Source organism: Culex pipiens, chromosome 3 (assembly GCF_016801865.2).
Source record: "Culex pipiens pallens isolate TS chromosome 3, TS_CPP_V2, whole genome shotgun sequence".
Taxonomy (NCBI): domain Eukaryota; kingdom Metazoa; phylum Arthropoda; class Insecta; order Diptera; family Culicidae; genus Culex; species Culex pipiens.
Window position 1 is genome coordinate 48,813,245 of NC_068939.1, and position 11,658 is coordinate 48,824,902.

The window sequence follows — 11,658 nt, forward strand, 5'->3', positions numbered from 1 at the left end:
GTGTCAGATTAATTAGCGAATAAATTACTGACAATAATTTACTCTCTCACACAAAAATAACTTATGAGTACGATCAACACTGAGAGCAAGAGTACTCCGAAGAAAGGTCCAAAATGGGATGTAAACAACTCCAATTTCTCTCTGCGTGGCACTATCAAAACAGACACTCTCACCGATTGCCACGGTCTTCGGCCAAGATCTGCGAAGAAAGGCCCATTCAGTACCACCTGGTCGTTGGAGTAGTTTGGAGTGTTTTTTTTATTTCTCGGCTCTGCCCTTGTAAGGCAGCTGATATTGGATTAGGTGTCATAAGGTGTGCAGCCGCGAAGTTTCCACCAACCATTTCGTCACGATGACAAGCCAAGTGTGAAGGAGATTTTTGGATAAAAATCTGGAAAAAAGTGCAACCTTGTGGAACAGGTCGAGTTTTTGGTGTGAGTTTGGGATGAGCTGAATGAAGGGATACATATATCCCGTGTGGGAAACTGTAAAAACAAGTCCGCGAGTGGTCGGTTCCGGTTTTGTAGGTGATGTGGGCATCTTCGTGGAACCGGTGCAGTGGTGGTTTGTGTTTTGAAATCGGTGTTATCACGACGTCTTACGGAATCTTCGATTATGTGACCTAGAAACACAACACGGTGCTAGAAATGTTTTGAGGGTTTGAATTCATAATGATGCAATTAAATCAGGATTTTTTAAACACAGTGAGTGTAAACCAAAAATAAATAGAAATAAGTTAGCATTGCATGCTCGAACACTTGAAACACTCTAAAATTATGAGTTGTGAATTTGTGAAAAACCTATAAAATCACCCATGGCTTTCAATATCAATGTGAAGTTTGAAGAATACATTGAACACCCTAATGGACACACAAACAACTGTTTACCATTATAAAACCTCAGGTTTAAATAGTTTTATTTAATGATTTAAAACATGTTTGGTAACTTTTTTAAAATTTTGTTTTTTTTTTGAATTCCGTCTTGATTAGCATAACCATTTTTCGGAAAATATGTCCATTTGCGTAAAACCAGTGTTAACATTGTTTCTTTAGTGTCTTGAATTGTTATCATTAGGATGAACAACGCTAACGAACATCATTGACAATATGGCAACGTTTGTTTACTCACATGAGAAGTTTGGCAGTACCTAGTTTAAAAAATATATATAAATATATATATTTCTAATTATTTCGTCCTACAATAGATATGGCAAAATACGTGATTTTTCAAAGTTTCATTTGAAACGATTATCCGAAGTTCGATTATCCGAAGGTTTGTATGGGACTTCGGATAATCGAATCACGACCAATATTTTTTTCATATTTTTTTATTTTCTTATTTTTAACATAAAATTCGAATTCTGCGACCCCATTTTAGTCAAATTTAAAAGTTGATTGCCTATAAAATTACAAAATGCAATTTTTTCAATGTTTCATCACCGCCATTTAAGCCGCCATCACGGATTTTAAAATTCTAAATCACATTAGAGTAGCTTATGGGACATACTAAATCTCAACAATCAAAAATAAGACAACGAAAAAAAAATATTTTTTTCGTTACTCGATTATCCGAAGTGATTTTTTTCCGAGGCCTTCGGATAATCGAGTCTGGACTGTATTTCCCACCAATCTGTATCCAAAAATTAGCAAAAAGTATGAAAATTGGCATAAAAAACAAATTAATTGCAATTTTACCAACTGAAACCATGTGCAAGAATTAAATAGGATTATTTTAACACTCTCATGATGTCATGATACAAATTAGTTCCAATAGGAAAATAGACTACATTATTGGATTATTTGGATAATTACACTAAGACTATCTGCAGCGCGAAGTTTTATAATTGCTTCAAATTGCGAGCAGTTTTAAATTTTTAGAACTGGCGGAAATGAAACTAGAACACGATGCTCGCAACACGCTGATCTAAAATTTGTTTCCAAAAAACCTTTTAATTGTGTGCGTATGATTATCAACACAGCATCATGGTGTGTGTGTAAGAAAACGTGGATATCTCTATATATCTGATTATTTTTGAAACTGAGTTCTATTCCAGTTCCAAATCGTCTCACGTTTGAAACTAACTCGTCGAGCAGTTTTATTTCAGTTTCAAAATACTGCTCGAAAAATAAAACGCAGCTCCGCGTTGAACAATGAAACAGCTAGAACAAAGTAGAGCCGCGTTGCAAATAGTCTAAGAACAGTAAAAGTTTTTTTTGTTTACCCAGGTTGGCAGCTTATTCAGCTGATTTAACCTGCATGCTAAGTACACTTAATTTACACTAGGAACAGATAAAAATGTCAAGTTACAAGTGTTATTATTTAAATGATTTTTAAAAATATCTTCAAATTGCCGGAATTTTTCAGTACAAGTTTATGTTAATAAATGTGAAATTTTTAATTCATAGATTTGATGGAAATAAGAATTGATGTTTTGATGAAAAAAAATATATTTCATATGATAAAGCACACAAATAAGTATTTGAGCTGCTTTAATCGACTGCAAGCCAAAAATCCATCTTAAAAAAAGTTTATCAAACTTTTAAAAAAAAATCTACATATGGACATTGCACAGTGTTCGGAATGGCAAAATTAAGTGGAATAAATTGATAACTCCTTTATTTGACGTCCTAGCCAAATGGTGTCTTCGGAAGAGTTGTTGTACTTGATAAGGGCTATCTTTTGAAGTTATTGACATACAGGGTGACGACCTTCCAGGGTGTCAACCAAAAACTAACTTTGTTGGATGACGTTGTAGGGCTTTAGTGTCTTCGGCAAAGTTGTAGAGGAGAAAATTTCATGAAAGTTTGTCCAAGGCACCAAATTTGTAGCTCTTAATCTACTACGTCATTTTTGCAAAAATGGTCCAAAAAAGCACTTTTTTGGTGATAACTCAAAATGTTAGCATTTTAGCGGCCTACTATGTTCTGAAGAGTTGTTTATGACATAAAATTACACATCTTTGCCGAAGACAGCAAAATGTTTTGAGCCTTTATTGAAGAGTTATAACCATTTTTAATGTGATTTTGAGCCTATTTTCAAGTTACTATGTTTTCAAAATGGCGCATTTTGGCGCAAAACCGAACAATGCACCTGAAAGTACACACTTTCAACTACATTTCCTGAAAATATCTCCGTGTCTATCCGTGTCTATTTTTAGATATCTCGATTTGAATTTGACGGTTTTTAATCAATCTATTTATAAATGTTAATCGAAATCATATTGAATACGAGTTGAAAATCGGTGAATTGAAGGGTAAATTGATCAATTTTTATGGAAAATACTTTGTCTATAAAAAATACGACAACCTTTCTAAACTGACCAAATATAAAAGGAAATATTTAATTTTAAATACGAACAATTATTTAAAATTTTAATTTACATTATTTTTGGGCTAAACATGTTTTTATTCATAATTTTAGAATGTGTGTCATAATTTTAAGCATAAACAATGTATTTTCCATAAAAATCGATCAATTTACCGATTATTACCACGTTTTCAATAAGATTCCACTTTAAAATATAAATAAATTGATTAAAAACCGTCAAATTCAAATCGAGATATCTAAAAATAGACACGGATAGACACAGAGATATTTTCAGGAAATGTGGTTGAAAGTGTGTACTTTCAGGTGCATTAGTCGGTTTTGCGCCAAAATGCGCCATTTTGAAAACATAGCAACTTGAAAATAGGCTCAAAATCACATAAAAATGGTTATAACTCTTCAATAAAGGCTCAAAACATTTTGCTGTCTTCGGCAAAGATGTGTAATTTTATGTCATAAACAACTCTTCAGAACATAGTAGGCCGCTAAAATGCTAACATTTTGAGTTATCACCAAAAAAGTGCTTTTTTGGACCATTTTTGCAAAAATGGCGTATATCTCGAGTAGATTAAGAGCTACAAATTTGGTGCCTTGGACAAACTTTCATGAAATTTTCTCCTCTACAACTTTGCCGAAGACACCAAAGCCCTACAACGTCATCCAACAAAGTTAGTTTTTGGTTGACACCCTGGAAGGTCGTCACCCTGTGTGTCAATAACTTCAAAAGATAGCCCTTATCAAGTACAACAACTCTTCCCAAGACATCATTTGGCTAGGACGTCAAATAAAGGAGTTATCAATTTATTCCACTTAATTTTGTCATTCCGAACACTGTGCATTGGCCTACCCCAGTACATTTTTTTTAAACAATTTAAATATTGAGAAAAGTCTTACCGGTTGCAGAATATTTGAAAATTACTTTGAAATCCTATCTATTTCATAAGGTAATTATTTACATTATTTGTGTTTTTTTTTTGTTATTGTGTAAATTCTTTAAACATTACAAACACTATTGAAATTTACTAATTTTAAATCTTCAAGAAAAATCTAGCTACCAAAACATAGTACAGTCATCCTACAGATTCGGAAACGATTACTAAACGTTCAACGGTTCAACATTTGAAAAATGATGAAAGATTGATAATTCAACAAAATGATTTGCCATTATCTTCATTAGTAATATGATGCTTCTCAACTTAACACAGAGAGACAGATTCGGGCAAATCCTACAATCGTTGCACAGTTAAAAACATCATGGTAATATTACATATGGGAAGGGGTACACCTTTTATGTTAGAAAAAAAAAAATTGAAAATGTGTAATTTTACCACTGTTTTGGTGTAATGTTACCTTTTCAGTCTAAATTGATTGTTGAATCGCAAAACCTCCCACGAATGTCAATTCCCATTTCGAATGAGTGCCTAATTTTCCTTTCATGTTTCCATACGATGAATAAACATGTTTCCGAAAGTAACAGGTCCACACCGTCATCAACAATCCGGTCCAGTGCTCGCTTTCGCCGCGTCCAAAACAGCTCACGATAGTCCATAAAGTACCCGAAAAAAAACAGTTTCTTCATTTTCGTTACACCAAATAAAATAAACGGGATCACTTCTCTGCATACTAATCTCGAGCGGACAATTGGCCACCTAAACTGGTGAGAATTTGTAGTTGCTCCAGGTTAAAATTTTCGCGGTTAGCATAAATAACTGGAAAATTCCTGGGGGAAAAATTGCACGGTTTGAACAAGCTTCATTTTCGTGTATCTCCCCCTACCCATGAAAATTCCTTCTTTGTTGTGCAAGCGTTAAATAACCCAATTCACGCGATTCGACATCTTTGTATCTCCCTGTCTGCCAGGGGCCGGAAGCAGACTGTTTTGGCGGCCGGGTGATAATTTGTTTCTCACCTTTAAATTCAGGTGTAATAATGTGGCTTGAATGGTGGTGATTGTTGTATTTTGTTAGATTATCATCTAGGAGTTATTTAGTAGCTTTAACACAAGCAACACAATCGTCTGTTTATCTGTGCTTTTATCAAAATTTTTAGTATAATTTTCCATTTTTTTTTCAACTTCTAACAAAACATGTTTTATACACAGATAAATAAACGTAAATTATTCCTCAATAGAGCCACAGACAAACAGACTTGAATCATTGAACACTTCAAAGTGGATTAGTATGCGTGTATACCGTTTGAACCAACTGTCAAGCTTAAGTAAATGTGCAGTGGTGAGTTCAAAATCATCGTGTTGAGTTTCTGATCATTGCGTTGAATTGTCTAATGAATGCGCAAGAAACTAAAAAAACTTGTATTCTTCAAAAATACTTAATTTCTTTTGTCGCACCACCGCCTACCATGACCACGGAGTCAATGAGCTTTGCCAAGCCAGTAAAGAAGTGGTCATAATATCAGCAGCTCGGCAAACAACTGTTAGGCCATTTGAATGAAGGTCATTGAAAGTGAAATGGAGCTTGAAGAAAAAATTACACTATTTTATCATTACACACCTCTTTCACCCGTCCGCCCGTCCATCAAACTCGTCGGACGCGTCTGGTTAAGGTGAGGTTAGGTTCACTTTGTTTTCCCAATTTGGCACTTTATGCTGCAAACGGACCTCTGCTCACACTTCAATAGAGTTGACCGGCGCGGATTTTTTGTTTTCGGGGTTTCTACTGCGTGTTGGCCGCACCTATCACAACAAAATAACCCATAATTATGATTATCACAAAGTTTGCTCGCGCTCCGGAAAGTAAGAGTGAGATTTGGCTGAGTGTGTGTGTAGGTAGAGTAGAGCAGATTGTGTAATCCAATTTCCGTTGGGGTCAACGGAATCGGACTTCATTGCAGACATCTGGAACTGAACTTGAGGGGAGGTCATTTAAAAAGATCAATCACAAACATAGGTGAACTGAAAACAATTCTTCAATATTGCCAACAATAACGGCGATTGAGTTCCGGGAACGTATCATTAGTATGTGAGACAGGGATAATTACGGTCTTGTGCGGAGAGGGAAAGTGTCTCCTGTCTGATTGTTGGAGGAGATTGACGACTTTCTCGGTATTTCCGAGTTATTTATTCATGCCAAATTTGTTGGGGACGTGTGAAGTGAAAGTATTGAGTTTTTTCGAGGAATTCAATTTTTGTTTCTTGAAAACAACTTTATAATTTGTTTTGAACTCAATCAATATGGACATGGAAGAACATGCGTAAATCGTCATTGAACTCACAAATCATAAATTTAACGATCAAATTGAATAGCACGTAAAACTGTATCCAGATTTTTAAGCGAAGATGGCGTTCGAATAATGAACGCCCGAAGTGTCAAAATCACGCAGTGGTACCAACATTACAAAACAAAAGTGCCATGGCATGACAGCCAATTTTTTTTCGAATGTTGGTGCTACTGCGTGATTTTGACATTTTGGACGTTCACAATTCGAACGCCATCTTCGCTTAAAAATCTGGATAGATGCACACTACCAAACCAAAGACAAGCAGACTTAAATCATTGAACTTTTTACCAAACGTATAATGATGCTTTCTCACAAGAGCCATCTAGTTGTGAACGTGCGCATTGTTCATATTTTTGACAGTATGAGCGCATACAGTTTACAACTCTTCAACGCGTGTAAGGAAGCGGTGGTGAATTTGAAATTGCCGTGGTGAGTTTCCAATCATTTTCATTGGCTGATGGAAAGAATAAAACAAAGATTTACGTCAGTTTGTCTGTGCTTAATGAAAAAGAAGATTTGTGCTACAATTTAGTCAAACTTTCGCTTCGCTAAATTGAAATTCTCCGCACAAATCAAACATTGACAGTGTTCATTAAATACCCTCCCATCCATCAATGCTATTTCACCACAAGACCGATCGTCACCGCAAAACAGATCTCGCAAGCACACTGAAATAAAAACCAACAAGAAATTCCTACACCCCCAACATGTTTCAGCACTCCCAAGCCCTGCTAATTTTCCAAACTCCATTATCTTCCATTTTTTTTACTCCAACAGCATTTAACGAGGAGGATCCACTTCACCCAACGAATCAGCAACTTCAGTCACGGGGCAAACGCCACCGAAGAAAGTCAATTGCGCGAGAGACACAGACCCATTATGGCCACCAAATCACTCCTGGCGGTGGCGACAATTGCGGTGCTGATCGTGATGCCGGCTCTGATTTGCGGTCTGGAGCCACCGGAAGATGCTGCCAAATCGAGGGGTGAATTGATGGGTGAGGTGAAATTTCTAAATTTAGTTGAAATTTGAGCAGAATGTTGTGAGCGTGTATTTAACAGAACGAGAACTGTCAATTACACGCTCATTTGAAATTACTCAGATTGCCTTAAAATGGAAACCATCTTGGCTAAAGGGATGACATAACCAAACTTTATTTTGACAGCTCCCAGAACCTTCGGCCGGATCCGGATCATGAAGAACGTTATGCTTCCGATGGTGTTCCTGCTGGGCGGGATCAAGATGCTGCTGATGTTCCTGACGGTCATCTCGCTGAAGACGCTGTTCGTGGCCACCTCCATCCTGGTCATCAACATAAGCGTAGGTCTGGCGAAGGTCATCAACTTCTTCAAGCATGGCCAGTACGGGCAAGTCAGTCATGGCAGTTCCGGCCACTCCTGGGGCGCACAGGAAAAGAACATCAACATTAACATCCACAGCGACCCGGGCCACACGTTGTCCCTGGACGGTCCTCCACTGCCGTCGATCCACAGCAGCATAGCGCCCTCGTATCCGTACTCCCGGAGTGACATGGGCCTGGAGCCGGTCTACAGCAGTCTAAGCCCGAGTCTCGGACACTACTCGAAGCTCTACTCCGGTGGTAGCGTTAGCAGCGTAACATCGAGGCCGTACTCGCACTGGCCACAAATGACCCGGCGATGATAACGCTCCTGGTGGAGTTCCGAGGAAGCTCCCAAGATACTCACAATGCCAAATATGAAGACCACGTGGAGGAGACTGTACTCAGCGGAGTATGAAGATGAATGGCTCGCCGCAGCCAAGTGTGCAGCTCTAATTACTGCAAAGAGATTCGTTGAAATTGTTAAGTTTCTTTCACCCTATTCACTGCTGGCCACCAGTGCGAGTGTTGACTTGTAAGTTATTAAACTGTGTATACCACTTAAGGCTTATGTAAGCCCCTAGGTTCTTTAAGTTTATTTAATTAGCTCATTAAGGTAAGACAGGATGTGCGCAAAAGCGACCACGTGAGGCAAAAACGTTGAAACAAATCCCAAATTTGTTGAGTTAATTTGTTTCAGTGCAGTTCAGAATTGTCAAACGGAAGTAAACAGTCGTCGATATCTAACCCCGTTCTCGTGTACTAGTTTTCACTTATTTTCATGTGGTCGTTTTGGCGTGTAAAAGATTTCTACCAGAACAGTGCTATCTCGTTTTAGTTTCAACTTAATTTATTTATTTATTTATTTGAAAAAAAAAAGTTCAATCGGAACATATCAGAGTCGCGTTGCAAGCATACCAGCTTCATCAGTAAAAAAATGTTTGCAATGCAGCCAGTTACACCGTTTAAGTTATGTTGATAAACAGAGATAAAAGTAAAAGTGGACGAAAACAACGGCCCACAAAAAAAAGTGCATCATTACTAAATCAGCTCGTGCGCGCCCGCGCTCGAGATACTCCTATTATAAGCAATGGTATTTGTAAGCAATTACGCACCGCGTGCCAAAACCCACACTAGCCTACAACTGTTACAACTGCAGGTGAAAATAAAGTAAAAGATGATGTAAATTAGTCAACAGTTTAGCGCGTTTCTTTCTTCTTTCTTTCGTTCGCCGTTTTTTTAACTCGTTTGATAAATTCAGCCAAGCGAGTCCAAAACGAACTCCGAAAACAACAAATTTCATAAGGTAAGTCCATCATCGCGCTATTGTTTGGAGAAAACGGTGTTTTTCTTCTCGTCTAACGACCAAATCGCGTTTATTCAAGGTCGATGTGACGAGAGTACCTGTTGGGCGGGGTATCGATTAGGGTCTATCACCGAATGCGTGTTAGTTGGTCATTGGACTAGGTTAGGGTGTTGGACTAGGTTGACGAATGACGGTGCATTTTTACAGGTGACTCAACATTATAACCTGTTTTGGATCATCAACATAATACAGATGTAAGATTCAATTTTTGTGTTGGCTTTGGGATTTGTGTGAAATTATATGACTATTTTTTGCTAGTCCTAAAATAACCGAACATCGAACTTCATTATTTTCAATTATAATATAAGAACGCTTAGGAGTTAAAAGAAGGAAGGTATTATAAATATTAACCCTCTACTTCACAATTTTATATTCTACATTTTTTCCCGTGTCATTTTGGAAAATGTTGTTCTAAGAAATACTTTATTTCTCTTCGTCATATTCTAAGAAAAACTTTATTTCTCTTCGTCATGTTTTTCTTCTATCATTATTAATAGTTTAACATGCATTTATCTTGTTTAGTTTTTTTTTATTATAATAATATGCTTTTTCTAAAAACTCCACTAAATTATTTTGCCTGTTTGCAGTTTTTTATATTGTTTAAGTTATTTTTGTTTTACTGTTTTTCACATTTTGTTTATATACAATTTAACAGTTACCTTTCAAGGGATTGCATAGAAGTAAATTTTTTTGGATATTTTTTTATTCTCTAATTTGACTATAAACATCTTGAAATTTTAAAAAGATATTTAATTTGTTCGCTCTGATTAAATCCAATTAAATATTATTTTTGAAAAAACATGTACCTAACGATTTTGTTTCTGTTGTGCATGTGTACCGATTTGAATTTTCTTTACAGCTACACTGAAATAAAAAAATAGTACCAAATTCCTAAATTCTAGGAATTTTGCCACCTTTTCTTATTAAATAACTGGGTTTTTTGGATTACCTAATAAGAAAATGAAGCAACATTCCTAAAATTTAGGAATTTGGTACTTTTTTTAATTTCAGTGTATGAATGTTTCCGACTCAGTAGCAGAAAAAATCTTTTATATTTACGGACTGTCAAACTTGAAATGCATTTTGCTTCGCTTGAATACGCTTTAGATTTTAGCGGATTGCATACTGGATTTCAGTCCCGCCCGTGTGGATCAATCGGACCGCGCACTGGACTCACAATCCAGAGGTCGCTGGTTCGAATCCCGCGGCGGGCGCTCTAAAAATCTTTGTGTAAATATGGGTATTCGGCGCCGTCGCACCGTGCCATACTTTCATACACTTAGGTGCCCAGGGCGGCGCAGTCCTTGTAGATAAAAAGGAAGACACTAGTGGTTGGTACTAGCAATGGTGGCCGACAGCTATAAAGTCAACTTCGTTCATACTGGATTTCGTGATTATCTAAGTCCACGTTGCCGTGAGCTAATGTATTTCAGTAATTCCGAATTCAATGAGTCCAAAACTTGCTCGGGTTCAAATTGGAATTGAACCCAGGATCATTCGCTTACAAAACAAACATCGTATCTATTCAGCCATGGCTTCTCCAAATCTTAAAGACACCTTCGCTCAATTCCTAAAAGTTTGAAGTTTAGTCGCATGACTAATTCACGCTTTTTACAAAATATGGTTCCAGATATGGCCACGGTGGAACCGGTTCCGATTGGGGTATTTTATATTATTCCAGGATTATTTCGCATGACGCACGGCTACAGTTAACGACTGAAAAAAAAATCATTTTTCAAAACATTGGCAAAGTTTCATAAAACAAACAAAATCACCTATCCGTAATTATTTATAAAAATCAACAGTTCAATTCCACCAAAAAACCATAGGAAAAAATTGTATATGAATTTTTTTGTCTTATAAATTAAGTATGTTTAGCAAAATAGAGATCTTTAAATAAATTGAAACATTTACCAAAATAATACATAAAAAATAAACGCATGAAATTCACAATTTGTTTTAATTCATGACATTAAAAATCAATCAATAACTCATGTTTTGTATTATTATCAAAACCAAATAATAAGTCTAATTAGTGAAAGTGTTCATTCAAACACGGCAACCAAAAAACAAATTAAAATTTAAATATGCTGCATACTCACCGGGCGTTAGCGCTCGACCCAGGAAAGATTTCCTCACGTGTTACAAAGCAGAAAGCTTTCATGGGAAGCTCACAAACAGTTCGTTACTTTTGATTTAAAGCATTGGAATAAGCAAAACCAGTTTGAGTGAAAACAAATTTCACAGTTTCGGAAATCTTGCAAATTTTGGAAACTTGTTTCACGTTTTTACGGACTCTGTTTTGATTTTCCCCGAAAGCCAACTAAACTTAGGCCGTTGCAAATATTTTTCAAAGTTTATGTCCCCCTTCAAAGTTGGCCTGAAAAATCAG

The 11,658-nt window shown here is 36.6% G+C and overlaps 1 protein-coding gene across 1 annotated transcript; it reads left to right on the top strand.

Annotated features, from left to right (window-relative positions):
* The first annotated feature begins 229 nt into the window (after window positions 1-229).
* On the top strand, window positions 230-9,098 carry LOC120428614 (uncharacterized). Its single transcript, XM_039593657.2, has 3 exons — window positions 230-434; window positions 7,339-7,558; window positions 7,727-9,098. Exons 2-3 carry the CDS (start codon window positions 7,441-7,443, stop codon window positions 8,221-8,223), a joined length of 615 nt encoding a protein of 204 aa, XP_039449591.1. The 5' UTR covers window positions 230-434; window positions 7,339-7,440; the 3' UTR covers window positions 8,224-9,098.
* Window positions 9,099-11,658: the final 2,560 nt, after the last annotated feature.